This window comes from Squalius cephalus (assembly GCF_949319135.1).
Source record: "Squalius cephalus genome assembly, chromosome: 22".
In the NCBI taxonomy this organism is placed as follows: domain Eukaryota; kingdom Metazoa; phylum Chordata; class Actinopteri; order Cypriniformes; family Leuciscidae; genus Squalius; species Squalius cephalus.
Window position 1 is genome coordinate 19681992 of NC_137143.1, and position 20356 is coordinate 19702347.

The 20356-nt window shown below is 37.4% G+C and overlaps 1 protein-coding gene across 1 annotated transcript in view; it reads left to right on the forward strand.

Moving 5' to 3' along the window:
• Nucleotides 1–20356, forward strand: part of cdh4 (cadherin 4, type 1, R-cadherin (retinal)) — a 259250-nt gene that overhangs the window by 170026 nt on the left and 68868 nt on the right. The window contains exons 4-5 of the mRNA XM_079857578.1: nucleotides 6932–7158; nucleotides 17119–17307. Of these exons, the coding sequence (XP_079713704.1) occupies nucleotides 6932–7158; nucleotides 17119–17307 (416 nt within the window). The remainder of the gene's footprint in view (nucleotides 1–6931; nucleotides 7159–17118; nucleotides 17308–20356) is intronic.

The window sequence follows — 20356 nt, forward strand, 5'->3', positions numbered from 1 at the left end:
GCATATTTCCAATAGAAACAGTAAGTTGGAGAAGGTAGTTGATAATAATGAAACAGTAGTTGACCATTTCTATAATCCAAACAACAAACACCTCATTCTACTCTAAAATGATAAGACAAATAAGTTTGAAAGCTAGTCATTTGAAAATGAAGCTAAAGCTCTTATGATAGGCAGGTGGTATTTAGAATTCAGGAATTGGAGGTTTTCTTATTACAGAGAGCATTTTATTATACAAAAAAGTGTGTTGAGTACAAGATGAGCTATCAATATTTTGTATTAATTTCCCCCCGGACTAGAGATAGGGAGTACATTTTAAATGTGTCTATCTGTTAAAAGTTAATTTACAAGACAGTGTTGTGGTTTATGCAAGCATATAGATGGACTTTAAGCTTACAGACATACCACAAACCTCCTTCATAATCCTATCCATATTGCAGGAGTTGTTTTTCCGCTTACAGTTGATTCATAATGTTGTGAGAAGGCTTTATCTTGAGCCCCAGGTGACCCTTGCACACCTCTCTGTGTCCATACACCACCCAATAAGGCAAAGTGCATGTTGTAAAGCTCCTGAATTTGTGATGTTGGTCTGTTTGTAAGCACAGGGCTGAATGACCTTCAGGGGAGCCTGTGGAGAACATCAAATGCTGCTGCTCTCCTGAACTGCCTTATCTATCTTTCCATCCATCCATCCAGTCTGTCTGTCATTCTAGCTATCTGTCCTGTCTGTCTTCCTTTTCTTATAGGCATACCTCATTCCATCCATCCATCCACCTATAGCTGCAGGAATGACATGATTCACCTTTAAAGCACTATACTAACTTGTTTAAAACATAGTCGTACTGTGTTGCTAGTACACAGCGGTTCTTGTGTTCCCCCTCTACACACTCACACACAGTCACACAGAGTCAGACAGACACAATCATCTAGTTCTTGCCCGTTTTTATTTCTCTTATTCATACTTCTTGGTCAATAAATGAATATCTCTCCCACATCTCTTCTTACACACTAGACCTTGACATTCCAAAATCTGAATTGCAGTTTCAATAAAGCTGCCGTGTGCAATCTGAAACGTCAATCAATAATTGATTTTTGTTGTTGTTGTTTTTTATTTATGTGTGCTGTGGTTAAAGCTTGTGACTTGAATTAGAAATTGTAATTGTATATGATACTGGATTTTTGTACTTCACATGGCCATATTTCAGCCTGTTTTGAATTGCTATTGCAAGAACCTCCTACATGGACAGAATATGTCTGTTTTATTGGATCAAACTTTCCACAGTATAACAGAAGGCAAATATCAACAGGCTGTCAGCCTGTGTGTTAGTGGCGAGGTTTTTCAGTAACTCTTCCTGCTGGTTACACTGTTCGGCCGTGTGTCCACCAAAGCGTTTTTAGCCAGCTGAAAACGCTAGGCGCTCTGCTGAAAACGGCAAGCTGTGGGCGCTTGAGAGCGTTTTGACAGCGTTGCGTTTTTTTCAGTTGAGACACTTTGCTTGTTATAATACGGAATATCCGCGAAAGTGTTACTAGTATCTCATTTCACACATATTTTGTTTCTGTGTTGATTCTATATTAAAATGTCAATACAATGTAATGTATTTTCTCTGGCTCTTGTTTTAAATGATTTTGTTCCGTTATTATGCTTGTTGTTGTCATCTGTTGACATACGTTGTACAAGCAGAATGTGGCGGACGCGGTTGGTCAGTGTGGTATTAGTCCCGTCCCTCCTCCACTGTGATTGGACGGTTGGGTAAAAAGTGACAGTGATGAGCGCTGCGTTTTACCAAAAGTTGAACATTCTTCAACTCTCGGCGACCTGTAAAAAACACCGAACGCTCAGCGCTTCAGCGTGAAAAAGACGCTCAGCGCCTCGTTACGCTCATGGCGTTTTAAAAACGCGGCGCTCCCATTGAAAACAATTGAAAAAACATGCCAGCCGCGTGAAAAAACGCTTTGGTGGACACACGGCCTTCCTGTTGGCGACAAGTGCCTTTATGAGTGAGTCATTCATTCAATTGATCTATTCAAAACTTTGATTCATTCAGTAACAAAACAAGTTACTAAACTAAACAAGTTACAAGTTGAATGAATGATTCATTGAGTCATTGAATCATTCATTTAACGATACAGTCAAAATAGCTAATTCATTCAGGAATTAAACTTAATGAATTTAACATTCATTTAAAAATGCTGTTTTTTTCAGGAACAAAACTTTGTGCGTCACTATACTGTATGTTGCTCGGAGTTGTGCAGTGTTTGATTCAGCTATATTTGGAGATATTTTTGTTGGCAGAGACAAACAGGCAATATGGTATCCGAAATGTAAGTTACCTCAATATTTACGTTTTAGAGAAAATTTTCATTTCAAGTTTTTCGAAAGGTAGTAGGTTCTGATCATTTCACATACTGGCGCTACAATGAAGTGGAATTTGCTTGTTGGGTAGTTTACTTGCTGCTAGGTCCTGCACTTGCCAATAAAATGTGATCTGTATCTGGAGGCTGTCAACACACATAGAAAAGAGTCAAAGACCAGCACAAACACATTTGTGATCTAGTTGTCATACGTGTAAGTTAGCAGGTCTTTATGGTCATTATGCACGGTAAATGTACCCTGGTAATCCAGAGTTCTCGCGAGAGCACAAGTTGAATTTGCTCAGCGAGTTACTCTGGTGTCGAGTAATGATGCTCATTAAATATGCCCCTCTATCTGAGCTGCACCAATCACATCGGGTTATCTGATGTAGGTGGGCCAGAGGCGAGATGACGACAGCGCTGCGACGTCAAAGTCATTAGTAAACATTGCAAGATGGCTATTGATGAACACCATTTGTTTGAAACGGCTTTGGCCGCTACAATGAAAGATTTAGACTTTTTCTCTAAAAGAGGAACAGAGGACGATGCTCAAATCGTTCCTTTGCAAGAAGGGCGTTTTTGCTTTTTTGCCGACCGGATACGGTAAGAGTCTAATCTACCAGTTAGCTCCGCTGGTAGCTAAGTGATAACTTGTTGTGATTGGTCGTAGTGTTATCCAATTGCGTGCAGTGAGATTTTCAAATGCATGCTTGGTGCCGCCCTTCGAGCTTGCCGATTTTCATTAGTCGACGCCAGACCATTCATCTTTTAGATTTAGGTCTGGATTTCCAGGCTATGGTAAATGCATAATACAGTAAATTAACTGTAAGCTGTGTATGGGTGTGCCATCCGAGGCTGAGACTAGTGGGTGGATTTCTGTACAATCCTGTTTATCGTTCAATACAGAAAGTAAGAGAATTTTGGTTAGGCATCCTCAGTTTGATAATAACACTTTGAGGCTGATCATTCATTGTGTTCCCAATGCCAAAATCCCATCTCATAACTCAACAATATCATGTTGACCAACTCCTGGATCCAGTGTTTTTCTTATACAAACACTCAAAGTTTAGCCTCTGTCCCCTGATCCACAGGTTTATTCTGTATGTCAGTTGTGGAGTGATAAAAAGCCTTCAATGACAATAATTAGCTCGTTCCATTAAAGCAAATTAGCCTAATTTACAAAAACATTGACTGTCGTTGTTGCTCCACAGAAACACCAATCTCTCTTTTTTTATCATGCTTGTGTTTTTTAATCTTTCCCTGCTGGCAGATGTTTTTTGTTGATGCTTAAAATAAATTAACAATTTTTCCATCAACAACATCAGGCTCCAATTAGTGTATTCAGGCCATTTGTGACATTTGCCAAATAGCAAAAAATCACTTTGATTCTTGATTTACATCTTTTAGACATCTTCAGGAGAACTGACAGAGTAAAATGTCATGATTTTCCAAGTATGATGCACTTTGTTTGTTTTTTTCTGTTTTTAGCAGTGCTTGTTAAAGTAGGCAGCGTGCTTTTCATGTGTCAGTGGTTTTGTGCTCATTCTGAAAAGTGCATATGGGCCTCTTCCCCTCCCATTTGCAATTATTCACCAGACAAAACTATGGAGCATTGAGCGAGCCATGGTGCAATTGGTGAAATGGATTCTACGCTTTATTAGCCTGTTGTTTTGGTGCATCTTCTGGCAGGAAACCATGTGGTAAATTGGATAGATGGCTTGATAAAAAGCTTGTCGTGCAAGATATTTCATGGACGGATTTCTTTTTTCTGTATTTTTTTTTCAAACATTTTCGCCCAGCACTCTTAACAAGTGACTTGGTCCCGCAGTGATTTATGAAATCAATTTGTCTTGTTATCAGCAGGGTTTTGGAAGAGAGATAAAATCAGTAGGAAGTGATTTTAGTTCCATCTTTCTTTCTTTTCAATCCTGAGGGATGAAAGAGATGAGAGAAGCGGCACTCAAATCTATTTGGAATGCTTTGACCCTCTACTGGTAGTCTGTGAAGACTATGGTTCTGAACAATATGCAACTGAAATGGTTGTAATGCAAAATGGAGACTGGGGCTAGTTGTCACAAGGGCTATGCCTCTGCGGCGGTAAAATTGTGCACTTTCTCTGGTGGTTTTATGTATTGGTTTCAAACACCTAGCTCTTAAATTGAAATCATTTTTTTTTTATTATTATTATTCTGTCCTTAACTCAAATTTCAGTATAATGGTAATGCTATAGCTTTTGGGTCACGCGTGTTTTACATGTTACTTATAATTTTAAATGAATTTGAATTGCAATATTTAAATGCTTGACTTAAATCTTTTCTTCCCGGGGTTTTTTTTATTTTGTTTTATTTTTTTTTTTGCATAGTTTATTTTTGTAGCTCAAACAGTAGCCTACAGCTTTGCACTAACCAAAGGTTCGATTCCCATGGAATGTGTGAACTTAATAAAATACCTTAAATGCACTGTTAATCACTTTAGATAAAAAACATCTGTCTAATGCATAAATGTAGCCTAAATGTTGTTGCATTTAGGGCTGCAAAAACTAATCGATAAAATCGATTATTATCGATAATGAAAATAATAAACAAATTAGATTATCGATTAGTCGTGTCTGCGCTGTGCTCGGAAAGCATCATCAGCCAGTCACGTGCGAATAACCAATTTTTTTTGGACAAAACGCGTATGGAAAATAGCGGAGGACACAGAGTGAGGTGCTTCGGAAAAGGTACATAATCTAAGTTGTCCTAAACATGAGAATGCTTTATATTTAAGCCCTTCGAACAAACTCCGAATCGTTTCCCGCATCTTACCCTCTCGTGCTTTAACAGATGCGTGCGTGTGCTGTTTAACGCCTCTAACATGTGTTTTTCTCAGCGTATAACTTACTTTTATGGTTATATCCTTATATGTAAATGTTCGAATAGTCCCGCGAGCATTTCCATTTTGCATATTCTGACGACAAGCGTCTTGTTAAAATCCAGTATTCAATGAACGAGCCGCGCCGGTGCGCGCATGCGCGTCACACAGACGCAAAGAGCTAAATTAGCTAATTCTGACCAAAATACACATTTTGCTAAAATATTTTTTTGTTCGAAATTAAGTGTAGGTTTAAAAAAATACATGTAACACAAGTAATCATATTTATGAGAGCAGTAACATTAATGTTTAGACAAGTGAATGCGTTTTCTTCATAAATCGTTCAAGTTAACATTTTGTACTTTTGTTTTATTTTTAATTTAGTCGTTTTAATTTCTGCTTTAAAATAGTAAGCAATCAGTTGTTTAAGTTTAGAATGTAATTTTTATATTTTAACCTTTTTATTATTATTATTATTTTGTTTAATTGTACAGCATATAGCCTTCATTCACTTGTTTTCATAAAGGCTTTATTATATTACACATTGTTTGGAGGACAGCATTGGACAGGATGTGGAATACCATTAATGTTTACATATATCATGTATAATGTTTTTGATTTTTCTTCAGATTAATAATAAAAAAAAAAAAAAGACAGTTGCAGCCCTAGTTGCGCTTATTCCATAGTGCGACAACATGCTCTGTTATTGTCAATGTGTGTTCAGTGAACTATATCTATTTTTCCCCTGAGCATTAACAGTGGAATTGTTCAGTAGATTTTTATAAACAAGAATCGTTAATAAATGTGTATATATAGAGATTGCCTTTTCTAAAATGAACTCAATCTGAGAAATATTTACTGGTGTACAAATTGTGAAAACTAGCCTTAGTCTCCCATATGGTCTACTAAAGTTGTAGGAATGAACTTCTGGTGTATGTGAAAGAGAGCTCTAATATTTAAACTGTGATTAATCTAGACGTGGCACATGGCTCTCTCTCTTTCTCTCGCTCTCTTGCTGGCTTGCTCAATTTAAGTAGAGCTGAAGCTGTGGAACTTTCCCTCAGGTGTAACTGAACGGACCATCTGCTGTTGTTGACCGGAACCCTTTCCAAACAACCATAGCGAGAGAAAACATATGACTCACTCATTCTGTTTGCTACCTTTTTACATTTTTAGAGAAACGTCAGAGGAATCTGTTTTTAAGAGAAGCTCAAATTCATTTTTTTTTAATATATATATATATATATATATATATATATATATATATATATATATATATATATATAAACATTATCAGATTGAAGTCATTTTTTGCACATTTTGACAAATGGTGTCTTGTGTTCCTATTACATATTACCCAGTACATTGCTTATATTATTGGATTTAGCTATAGCCCATCATTTATTATTATTATACATTTTATTTATTAATTGTTTTATATGTGGCTGAATGAAGTATTGAATCAATAATGCCCAGTTCCACCTTAGCTGTAATAACTACAGTATGTTTTTATTGTATATAGCCATGATGTTTCATTTAATAACCAGTCAAGCATAGTAGAGGAGATAGACAATGACAAATGTGCATGCACGAGCACGAGCAATGAAACATGTTGGCTGAAAATAAGATCGCTTTGAACAGTTTTTGCATCTGTCAGCAATAATAGTTTCATTGTTATTTTATGTTTTTCTCACCCTTTACCCTCTCTTTCTCTCTTTCCCTGCAGTGGAGTTCGAAACCTGTCAGCAAATAGAGGAGGTTTCTTTTGAGAGCAGTGACCCAAAGTTCAGCGTTCGGCCGGATGGCTCTCTGTACGCAGAGCAAGATGTGGCGAATCTAACCGAACCGATTCAGTTCATGGTGACGGCCAGAGACAGCGTGGGCAAGTATATCTGGGAGACCACTGTTAAACTGGCCCTCGCCGGACACCCGCTATCTCCTCCTATTAACCAGGCAAGGACAAACTATGTGTAATTTATATCAAATATTATTTCTGAATATTTGTTGTCTGTGTCAGTCATCTGTTTGCTGCAATTAATTTAGCCTGAACCACTTAAAAGACTGTTGCGAAGTTTTTTTATATATAGGTACATGCTATCTTTATATTTAAAATATTATTATTTTTATTTTTATATATTTATTATTTATATTATATGTAATTATTTATAATGTGCACTACCGTTCAAAAGTTTGGAGTTGTCAAGGTTTTCAAGGTTGTCAAGTCTTTTATGCTCACCAAGGCTGCATTTATTTAATGTTAAAAAACATTAATATTGTGTAAAAAGATTATTACTTGAATATATTTTAAAGTGTAATTTACCCCTGCCGTGTTATAGCTAAGCTGAATTTCTTTAATTGTATGCAATATTAAATTGGATTTTTTTTTTTTAAACCACATTTATTTGAAATAGAATCTTTTAATATTATAAATGTATTTACTGTCAATTTTGATCAGTTTAATGCATCCTTGCTGAATAAAAGTATTAAATTCTTAATAAAAAAATGCACCTTTATTTTTAATGGTATAGTATATAATTTATACTTGCATATACTATTAATTATATATACCACCAATCAAACGTTTTTTTATTTATTTATTTATTTTCATTTTATTTATTATTATTAATTCTTCATGCTCCGAGAATGCTTTAAATTGATCAATACGCACTGAAGACTGGAGGAATGGCTGATAAAAATTTAGCCCTGCCATATCACATATTGAAATATTAAAAACAGTTATTTTTCATTTGTAATAATATTTCAGAATGTTTCTGTATATTAGGGGTTGCACGACTACTGATTTCTGCTAGTCGATTTCTTATCAAAACAATACTCGAGTTACTCGACTACTCGTCGTTTATGCTACTGTATATGAAAAGACATGAAATAGCTAGATCTTATCAATAAACATTTATTAATTCATAGCCTAATGCAACAATTACATAAGTAAACTCTTAAAACTTTATAATTATGACATTTCATTTTTAAATTTTCATGTAACAGTCTAAAGCCAAATAAATAGCCGTTCTTGCCTTTCATTTCAGACGTCTGCTTCTAGGGGCCGTTCACATATCGCGTCTTTTCCGTGCTCAAGGTCGTTATTTCAAATGTAGGAGCGCGGCGAGCGCGCTCATAATGAAAGCAACGGACGTGGTGCGCTAGTTTGTCCAGGCGGGTTTTTCCTTCTCATCTCCAGAAATATATCTAGTAGTAAAGCTAATGCAAGGGCTAGAAATAAATTAATCCTTTGCTGAATGATACTTCTTCGTCGTCATCATGTAGAGCGCAGTTTGGTTGCATAGCAATGACAGACGCCACGGGAGCGCAAGTGCTTGTAGGAGACAGCGGCATGGCCGCGCGCGCTTTCCACACGTTTTTAGAAGCAATATGTGAACGGCCTCTTGCAGAGTAGGCCAATTACAATATTTTTGTCATCCTTGATGAAATTCTTCCACACATCTGACGCGTGGTGTCTGTTGGTGACGTTCGCCATTTTTAATTAATTTTGTTTAATGGACGCTCGAGTAGTCGATTGTTTCCGACAGCGTCGACTAGTGGTTGAAGTAGTCGATCTATCGACTACTCGACTAGTCTATGCAAGCCCTACTGTATATATTTATCTAAGAAATGCATGGTTAGCATAAGAAACTTCTTTCAAAAACATTACAAAATCTTATCCCAAACTTTTATTTTAGAATCATTTTATGATTTTTAGTTTGCATGTGTAGTTTTTTGTGAGTGCTTCTGTTATGACAAGCCATTTGTGAGTCTAGCAGCTCAGGAATGGAGTGCATGAAATAATGTACATTGATTGAGTTCATGGTTTTAGGGGGGTTCGGGGGAGGTGATGTGCCGTCTCAGTGTAATTATTTGCCCATATAGCAACAGCAAGAATGAGATTCAATAACAGAGCAAGATGTTAATACGTTTAAGCAATCATCAGAATTTGAAAACTAGTTACAGTTTTTAAATTGATTACATTTTGTTTCGCCGCCTCGTGCATGTACAGTATGCAGAGACGCCGTTGTCATGTGTTGAGGGTTTGCACAAGCCCTTGGCAACACACCAAAAGTCATGATCTGATTATGAAAGCGAATGCTCAAATGTAATTTTTGTACAAAAGATGAAAGGAGTAATATTTCATCCAAGTCATTTTCATCCAATGCACACACACTCACTCACTTCTGCCACGATGTGTCCTGCTTGGCAAGTATCATTAAACTTTTAATACATGTGGCTGTCATGCTCATGTCCTGTGCTCTGGTGTAGAGCAGATGAGGTGTACAGGCTTTATATAGATGTCTTTCCCACTGGCATCGGACTGTTTCTGCATCCAAAGTGACCTAGAAATGCCAAGCAGAGAGGCAGGAATGCAGGTCCTCTAGGGATCCAGGAGTCTGGTCTGGCGAGCCCTATCCCCATGTCCCTAACCCCGCACATGTCCTCTCCTTCTGCACGACCATTGAGAGAAATGTCTCCTTGCCGGTTATGGCTGGTTACTGAAGGACAAACGCACACACACAGCAAGAAGATACATTGGGTGTTCATGGGAGATGTGACTCTTTGCAACTCTTTGACCTAGTTGAGATTATAAATAATTAATGAAAAAAAATTATCTAAATAAAAATGCAGGGGTTTAGCTCTGAGTATTACAGAATTTAAGATGTGTTTGCATCTATTTACGTGCCAAAATTTCCTATGTGTTGTCTCTAAGTCATGACAGATGTGTTTTCCACAAACTAATTCTCCTTGAATCACTCAGTGAAGTGCCAAAAAGCAAGGCAAAGGAACAATCTGACAAAGTAAAGGGACATTATTACAAAGCTTATCAGTTGGGCTAATGAATATTAATTAGGTAGCATAAGGTTTTCCCAGCACTCTTTAACTGATTTTCTGAAAGGCATGTAAGTAGGTACTAGCCATATTAGCTTGTGCCTAGTCAACAACAGGTTTTTTTTTTTTACACCAATATATATTTTTTATTATTGCTCTAATTAATTGTTAATATAATACATTATTTAAAAAAAAAAAAATTAGGTTATTTAATAGGTAATTTTATATATATATATATATATATATATATATATATATATATATATATATATATATATATATATATATATATATATATATATATATATATATAACATATACTACTGCTACTAATAATAATAATTATTAATCTTATTGTTGTTGTATATACAGTGTATGCATACAGTGTAATTTTATACATTATTTATCTAATAATACTAATAGTTGTAATTAAATGTATAAATCATTTAATTATCATGTTTATTATTAATGTAATTCATTGTTTCATTATAGATCATTATAATTATTATTATTTTACATCATACAAAGATAATACTTTTTTTTATATAGATTACTTTGCAGTGCTATGTATGGTATTTGATTATGACAATCATCGGTTTGACCTCCCATTCGACAATATAGATTTAGTTTTTACTTTTAGATTCATTTAATCTATTTTGGCTTCTTAACTTGAAATACTTGAAATGAGATATATTTATAGGTAGAGCTGAGAGAAATAAATTAAGATCATCACTATCTTAAAAGAACACACATTACATAAATAAATGCATGCACGCACACACACCGCCATGATTAAAAGTAATTAAACTAAGATGCCTCAATTACAAAGTAAGCAAGTCTTTTGTTACTTTGATCTAGCAGAGATGATTTGAAAGACATTGAAATGGAAGCTACACTGAACAAAATTATAAACGCAAAACTTTTGTTTTTGCCCCCATTTTTCATGAGCTGAACTGAAAGATCTAAGACTTTTTCCATGCACACAAAAGGTATATTTCTCTCAAATATTGTTTACAAATCTGTATAAATCTGTGTTAGTGAGCACTTCTCCTTTGCCGAGATAATCCGTCCACCTCACAGGTGTGGCATATCAAGATGCTGATTAGACAGCATGATTATTGCACAGGTGTGCCTTAGGCTGGCCACAATAAAAGGCCACTCTAAAATGTGCAGTTTTATCACACAGCACAATGCCACAGATGTCGCAAGTTTTGAGGGAGTGTGCAATTGGCATGCTCACTGCAGGAATGTCCACCAGAGCTGTTGCCTGTGAATTGAATGTTCATTTCTCTACCATAAGCCGTCTCCAAAGGCGTTTCAGAGAATTTGGCAGTACATCCAACCAGCCTCACAACCGCTGACCACATGTAACCACACCAACCCAGGACCTCCACATCCAGCATCTTCACCTCCAAGATCATCTGAGACCAGCCACACGGACAGCTGCTGCAACAGTCGGTTTGCATAATCAAAGAATTTCTGCACAAACTGTCAGAAACCGTCTCAGGGAAGCTCATCTGCATGCTCGTCGTCCTCATCGGGGTCTCGACCTGACTGCAGTTCGCCGTCGTAACCGACTTGAGTGGGCAAATGCTCACATTCAATGGCGTCTGGCACTTTGGAGAGGTGTTCTCTTCACGGAAGAATCCCGGTTTTCTCTGTACAGGCCAGATGGCAGACAGCGTGTATGATGTCGTGTGGGTGAGCGGTTTGCTGATGTCAACGTTATGGATCGAGTGGCCCATGCAGCTTGATAATGCACGGCCCCATGTTGCAAGGATCTGTACACAATTCCTGGAAACTGAAAACATTCCAGTTCTTGCATGGCCAGCATACTCACCGGACATGTCACCCATTGAGCATGTTTGGGATGCTCTGGATCAGCGTATACGATAGCGTGTTCCAGGTCCTGCTAATATCCAGCAACTTCGCACAGCCATTTAAGAGGAGAGGACCAACATCCCACAGGACACGATCAACAACCTGATCAACTCTATGCGAAGGAGATGTGTTGCACTGCGTGAGGCAAATGGTGGTCACACCAGATACTGACTGGTTTCCGGTCAATACAGTAAAACCGCACAATTTAGAGAGGCCTTTTATTGTGGCCAGCCTAAGGCACACCTGTGCAATAATCATGCTGTCTAATCAGCACACACCTGTGAGGTGGATGGATTACCTCGGCAAAGGAGAAGTGACTAACACAGATTTAGACAGATTTGTGAACAATATTGAGAGAAATAGGCTTTTTGTGTACATATAAAAAGTCTTAGATCTTTGAGTTCAGTTCATGAAAAATGGGGACAAAAAAAAAAGTGTTTCGTTATAATTTTGTTCAGCGTAGATTTCATCAAGTGTGCATCAACAAAGATATCCGTCAGTGTGATTCTTTGTGCATCTGCTGAGCGTAAACGTCTGTTAGTTACATGTAGTTGATTATCAACTTGAATGGTATTTGCCTGGATGGCATGACTTTTATTGGTTTGATCCAAATGCAGCTTTCATTCTAGTCTATTCTGTTGTATCTCCTTCTGGGCTGACAAGTTCCAGAGAGTGCTTTAGAGTTCGGCACAACAGTGCAGTCGCTTTGTCCCACAACATGTTTTATTGAGCAAAGTTTCTATGCTTTTGGATGGTTCAGGTCTAAAAATACCCAGTACTGTTCTTTGGCTGGCATTTAGCTCGATGTGAGCCTCATCTGCCTGAAGCTGGAGTTTGGAATTCATGTTTGTTTGTTTTTAAACTATAAAAATTCACAGGTCTCGATTTATGTTTTTGCTCATAAGACGCATTAGTTCATGAATTGGAGTTTATTCTATTCTATTCTATTCTATTCTATTCTATTCTATTCTATGCTATTCTATTATTATTATGTTTGTTTTTGATTAAATGAAAAGAACAGTCTCATAAGACTAATTTGTTAGGGAATTGGACTACACTGGTAGTGGTGTATGTTTTTTAATTACTAAAAAAAAACGGCTCAAAAAAAGTAATTCGTTCAGTTGTAGGATTACACGTATTGCCTGGTATGTTTATTTTATTTTTCCCCCCGCACATTTTGTTCACACATCTGCAATTCACTGAAAAGAACAGGCTCATACGTTTCATTTGTTTAGGAATGTAGGAGTTCTCTAGTCATAATGCATGTTTTTGATTCACAAAAAATAAACTACCCTTAACACTCGTGTGTTCAGAAATTGGAATTTAATGATTGTGAAACATTTCAATTAAAAATATTCGTAAATGCTATAATAGTATATAAATAATTCTAAAATAACGCTGACTCATAAGACTCATTTGACACGATTAGTGAAACGCTTTTGCAGTACTAGCTTTGTTCTTTTCTTTTTAATAATGGAACTTCCAGTGAAAATCCAGGTGCATTTCCGCTTCCTCCCGACGATGAGGTGCGAAGACTGATTACCAAAGTAGAAAATGAGTGGCGTGTGGCATACTGGCGTGTAATGGAAAAACTCCAGACAGGGTTGCAAGCAGTGCAATGCGGCCCTATAGAACAATAACCTCCAGATGTCTGCTGCAGAGCTGCAGGCTGACTGATGCCCAAACGGGTTTCTTCTCAGCAGGGAGGGATGGGGAGCCAGCTGGCAGGGCTGGTTCTTCTGGAGCTACGGGAGCTCAGGGCAATCCAGGCAGCCATTTCACACACGCTGACTCCCAAATGCGCCCACACACACACATGCATGCACGTATACATAGCTGCGCATTCCGTACATCTGCCGTGCGCCGTCCCACAACACAACATGCTTGTTCTAGTTTATTCTTTCCTCACTGTCTGTTGTAATGGGTGCAGTGCTTGTTGCCCTACCAGAGGAATAAGACTTTTCATTAGGCATGCTGTTGTAAGTCTGTGCCTTTCATTGGCGCCGCCACGCGATGCATCAAACCATTCTGGATCTTCCTGTGCTGTTGGCTACACATTCAGAGGAATGCTTCCTTGGTGCCAGTGAGAGCTGATTGATAAATCAAGGTCTTTATCACAGCTCCCAATGTCTGTCCCAATGTTTGTCAGCAGGCAAAAAACGATAGGGATGGAGTGAGAGACAGATCGAGATGATGAATACCCCGCATTAATGAACAGATCTGTGAGGGGAGAGATAAGGCTTTTGTCTGTGTTCGAACACATTTGTCTCTGAACGCGTCCTCACGAAGGTCACATTACTGACCGGGCATGGGGTGTTTAGAGACCTATGAAATCCTTTTTTTTTTTTTTCAAATTCCTTTTCTTTCTTTTTTTATTTATTTATTTTATTTTTTTAAATATTTAATTATCCCAATTATCCTATTTTTTTATATACAGTATATATTTCTGGATTTTGATTTCTGTTTTAATTCATAAAACTTTAACTATTTAATGATTTATTCAAATTTTTACAATTATGATGAAATGAAAATTTTAAAAGCGGTGGTAATCGAATGAAGGCATAACACATTAGCAATTGAATTAATCTTTTAAAATGCAATCAAATGAAATGTAGATTCATTTTATTGAACAAAGTGATGCACAACAGGTTTGCTATTAAAATTAAATACGAAAGAAAAATGGTGTGATATTCCTTGAAGTTTTACAAATGATGTAGTTGTTATCATTATAAAAATTCTGTAAATTCCATTTTTATTACCGAATTCCACCATTTTATCTACGTTTTCCACATCACCCGTAGCATCCCTCGGCGTCGCCACGTGCCGAATTGGCGGTGTAGATGCAGGAGTTTTGAATGCCTTCTTATGATTTGTCTTTTGTCTGGGAGGATTATTTAGCCTTCACTGCTCAACTTGATTTCCCCTCGATCTCTTTTTTTTATTCTCCAACCTCTTCTTTCTCTATTTCACCCTCTTATGCACAGTAATTCCACCTGCCGCCCCCCGAAAGGTCTCGTTGCAGCTTCTCTCTCGTGCTGCAGCAGGTACCTGTGAGCTTCGTGGATGAGCAGAGCTGAGGCGGAAGTGATTTTATCAGCGCCTCACAGCTGCCCTCCTTACTCGTTCACCGCTCCCTCCCTGCCACGACACAATCCCTCCATTTTCCGAGCCCCTGCAGCCAGAGCCATCAAGCTGTGAAAAATTAAAACAAAAGAGCGAAAAAAATACAATATGTTTGCTCAGATTTGCCTCACATCTGTTCGAGCTCTTCTGCCGACAAACCGTGTTTGTGAGACATTGATAGGCTGACCTGCCTACACATGCTTGAGTTGGCAGCCCCCGCCGGGGGGGACGCGAGACACACCGAGAGAGAGAGAGAGAGAGAAAACTGGGATTTGGCGAATGTGCCTCGGCTCGAAAAATGCAGTGCCACAGACGTCGAGGTGTCAGGGGGAGAAACAGCAACACAGGATTGAATGAAAAGCTGACAATTCAGAGATGAGCGCTAAAGACATTAAATGAACCGCAGGACAGTCCCGTTCCCCACACACACAGTCAGCTGCTTCGAAAAACGGTGGCTGTTTGATTGGTCGCTTCAGCCCTTTCCTTGGCCTTTGGATGAATCAAGTAAGGGTCAGCGGCAGCTCTAGTTTTTCTTGTCTAAATTATTGATGTGGTATTCCATCAATCTTTTTCATTGGGCACCCATGAGGAAATGTCATGGTATGCGTCACTGTGGTATTGCTGTGTTATAAGGGCTGGTTTACAGAGGCCTTGACGTGATTTGTCATTTTGATTGGTCGTTTTAGCAGAAACCCCACAGCTATGTTTACGATCCTGGCTCGGTGCTCAGGTGTGCACATACCGCTCCACGACTGTTTCGTACCATTGCCTCACAAATAATGAGTGATTAGTAGTAATTGGACAGGTATGTTTTTGATTTGATTTGATTTGATTTTTATTTTCACAATTTTACATACAGACTGAGATGTCATTTACCAAAAATAATAACAATAATATGTACTCCTATTAAAGGTGTGTTTGTCTCTTCAAACCTTCTATTGTAGGGTCTAAATTGCTCTTTTATAACTCTGAAGACTAAAAAGAGTTCTCTGTTGTGATTTTTCTCAAAGTGTCAAGGTTAGCGTGCAAATAACAAAATAACTTTAATAATACAAAACAAAGGAAGTATTCCAAACAGGGTAGCAGCGCAGCGGTGCACTCAAAACATAAACTACACCAGACAATGAACAGAAAGAACTGAAGGGCTTACATACATGAACTGAATGCAAACAGGTGTGATTAATTAATTATAATGATGAATAACCATGGAAACTAACTAGTAGCCTGAAAATGAGAACAAAAGAAAACTAACTAGAGAACCAAGGGAGGTAAAACAGAAACAGAACACAGTGAAAATGAAACCAAAACTGAGCTTAACCATTAAAGAGTGTTCCCCCTTCCTTTTAAACAGTGCAAAATATGAATTTTGTCATGTCATATTTCTTAATTCATTGGTCAATTTTACTGGGCCTAAAATTTGAATTTTAGTTTGACAAGGTTTAATTTTGAATATGAAGTATTCAAATATTTATGTTTAGGCAGGTTAATTAACCCACCCAAACCAGTGTTGTTATTGTAAATTAAAACTATTGAAATGGTTTTTGTTAATCGAAATAAAGATAGAATAAAACTATATATATTAGAAATGTTTAAGTTGAAGTACTAAAAGCTAGGCCTAAATAGAATTATATTAAAAAATAAACAAATGACAAAAGCAAATAACAGAATTACTAAAACTAAACTTAAAACGAAAACTGAAAATGTAAAAATAAAACATATATTCAAAATTATTAATATTATAGTATGTAAATAATATTAAAATAAAATAGATCAGTTCTGGCATTTATCTATGGGTTGTTTTGAACCTCACAGATTTTCACAGTATTGACAAAAACAATTTTTTTCAGAATATCTTCTTTTGTCTCCAGTCACCATTTTCTCCCCATTTAACACCTTTTTTTTGTGCATGAAATACATTTAAGAAAACAAAGAGAACTCATTTATGATTTTTCTTTTGAATCATCATGATCTTTTTTTATAGCATCAGCTTCTTTTAAGTTTCTTTTGAATGTACCTTCTATATGTGTGAATTTGAAGATCTGCTTCATATGGAGTGTACATATCTGTTCTCCACAGATTACTGGAGACGGTATCTATGGCTTATCCTCCCACAACCACTATCAAAATCCCAGGCTCATTACGTTTCCACGACAACACCAGCGAGGCTCGTCCAATGGGCTGCGGCGACAGAAGCGAGACTGGGTCATTCCACCAATCAACGTGCCTGAAAACTCCAGAGGACCCTTCCCTCAAGTTCTTGTCAGGGTCAGTAACGGTTACGGCTCAAAGCTTACTTGTTGTAAACAGTATGGAAGATTAGACGGGTTTATTTTGATTAAACACAACACCTTAACGTCTTCCGCCTGCTTTGATATCTCCATAGCTTTTACTTTACGATCATATATAATATTTTGACAGATGCTGCTCAGTTATTAGTAAAAACAGATATGACACTCAGCCATGAATGAAATGTCTCAAGATCTTAGCAAGCTGTGTCTCTCAGAACAGACAGTTCCACAACTCAAGTTTCACTGTGTCCCTTCGAGACATAAAAGAACAAGCCTCTCTCAAGTCTCCTCACAGAAGCTTTTACTCTATTTTTTTTTTTTTTTGCTCTTCTGAAAGACAGAGCTTTCCTCGCCACATCTCTTGAACCGCAGAGAAACCTAAGAGGTTAAAAAGCAGTATCACAGGTGAACATTTTCAAGGGCCTTCTTTCAGACAGCTCTTCTGCGTCTGCCGCTGAGAGCCCTTCTAAGGTAAGGAGAGGACTTGTGCTCCCTCTCTGAGTCAAGGGTTGATGACGAAGGGGCTTGGAGGTAGATTGGCACAGGGTATCAATAACTCTCATCCATCTAATGCTTCTACAAAGCCTCTCCTTGCGTTTCTCCAGCATGAGATGAGAAATGAGGTTTGCGGGATCTTTTGCATCATATCTGTAAGGTTCACTGCTGGGTTACATGTGACTGTGTAAGGCTAAATGTACGACCCTGAGTACAGTGCCACTCAGGATTGAACTAAGAACGTCATTAAATTCCAATGAATTTCCTAACTTGGAGATTAATCTGAATAAAAATGAAAAACAAAATTCATAGACAGTAGCTGTAATTTCTAACTTAGAACATCAAAGATTAAGACCAACAAATTGAATCAGTTAAAAAAAAACTTTTTAAGGAAGTTTACACAAAGTTTGAATGTTACAAACCTAGATAGATAGATAGATAGATAGATAGATAGATAGATAGATAGATAGATAGATAGATAGATAGATAGATAGATAGATAGATAGATAGATAGATAGATTTGTTTTCTTGCATTAACTGGAGACATTTGAGCTTCTAGTCATATATGAAAGGTTTTAATTTATTAACAGTTATGTCAAATTGAATATCTGCAAATACATTTTGTTAAGTGTAGTCAGTGGCTAACTGTTTTAAATTTCAAAATGGTGCTAGTTAGCTAAATTACGTTGGTATGAAAAGAAAGTTTATTATAAAGTTGTTATACTGCAATATTTAATACCATTATTGACCCATCAGAATTGAGTATTTAAGAGAGCAGTGCAAGAAGAAATATTGTGATTGAGGACTATATTGGAATATTCTAACTAGGATGGTATGGCAGCAGGTACTCCAAATGTTGAAGAAGATGTGTTCTCATGAAGAGTTTTTATAGAAACCAGCACAAAAACGCACCCATCTCTGCGGTACTTTGAGGTGTGTTATCAATGCTTGGGCTCCTCTGGAGGTTCTACAAGCTTAAGTTTGTGTTATCTGTCATTCAGACTCCAGTCTGGACTTAGCATTCTGTGGACTGTCCTCATAAACTCCCTCATGGCCACATGTACCTTAGATTACACCCATGGATTACCACAATCTCTTTCCACCGATGCACACGCAGACACATGGACATCCCTTTAAACCACCCATATGGAAAGATTAGGAAACCTGGGAAAAAGCGTGGAATCTATTTGAGGAGTTTTGATAACCCTTCTCACCTCTAGCCTTAAATGTTTGGCTTTAGAGACCTGGGTCTGTGGGTGTGTGGTGCTGGCATGTTCAGTAAGGCTTTACTTTTGTTGGCTATTTTCAGGCAATAAAAGATTAACTGTGGTGGCCCATTCAAGGCAAAATCTGCACTGTGTCAAAGCAAGATTATTATTTACCAAAATAATTATGAAAAAAAACTGGCTTCTTTTCAGCTCTCTGGATTTCACTGTACATAGAGAATTCTGAATTTTGAGGCATGTTTAAAACCTTTATGCATATCTGAACAGTCTCTTTAATGTAAAAGTCTTGTAGTACCAAGGACCTGATGTAACACACAAGACCTTGAATTACACCCATACATTTGCATGTTTTAAAAGTTTGAAGCCCAGTCCTTGAAATTCACGTCTGAGCACATTTCACTCAATAGAGCCTAGCCTGACCCATTTTTAGCTTTCAAAATGTTTGCTTGTTTCTCACAGAATTAATCAATACACTTTCTGATCTCATAGGTGTAAGAAACACACCAAACTTGGAGGATAGTTTGTACCCAGTTGCGGGAGATTTATAAACATGAACAACAGAAAATCACCAGTGGTGAGAAATCAGATGAGTAGACAATTCAAACACAGACAGTGTCTATTTTCACTTCTAATAAGACGATACGAGATTAATAGAAGGCATTCTTCCTGACAGCTTGATTCCAAAACATCCAGGGAAGCGGTGCGCATGAACAGGTAAGTAGTCCTTTTCCCATAATGGGACCGTTAGAATCGACAGGCTTTCACAGTTCATCAATAGATAGATAAATAAATGGAGCTTAACTGACCAGATACCGAAGAGCAATTCCTCCAACAGTTGATTATTGCTGTTAAACGCAGAATTCAGATTAAAAGCCTGTTAAACCAAGAATAAATTCAGGAATACAGAAGAAACTGTTAAGTCTGATGGCAAGTAATTCCAATTAACAGGAATTTAGGAATCTGATTTGAATTTGTGGCAGGTTTTAAAGACACTCTGTTGTTATTTCTTATTTATTTACACACCTGTGTCGTCGAACTGTTGTATAAATGCAATATCACACTCATATGCGATATGGCTCTGTATCAGCGCAACTGTGATAGCCTTCGGCTGTGCTGGTATAAAGCGATATTGCACGGCTACTCATGCGATATAAAACAGAATTCATATAATTCTCCCACAACTTCAAGGTTGAAAACCTCTACTGTAGTCTAATTATCTCTATCACACAATTGTCATTTCTCTGCCTGTCGTCTTGACAGGCACAGCACCGAAGGACAACAGTGAGATTCATTGGCATTAATAAA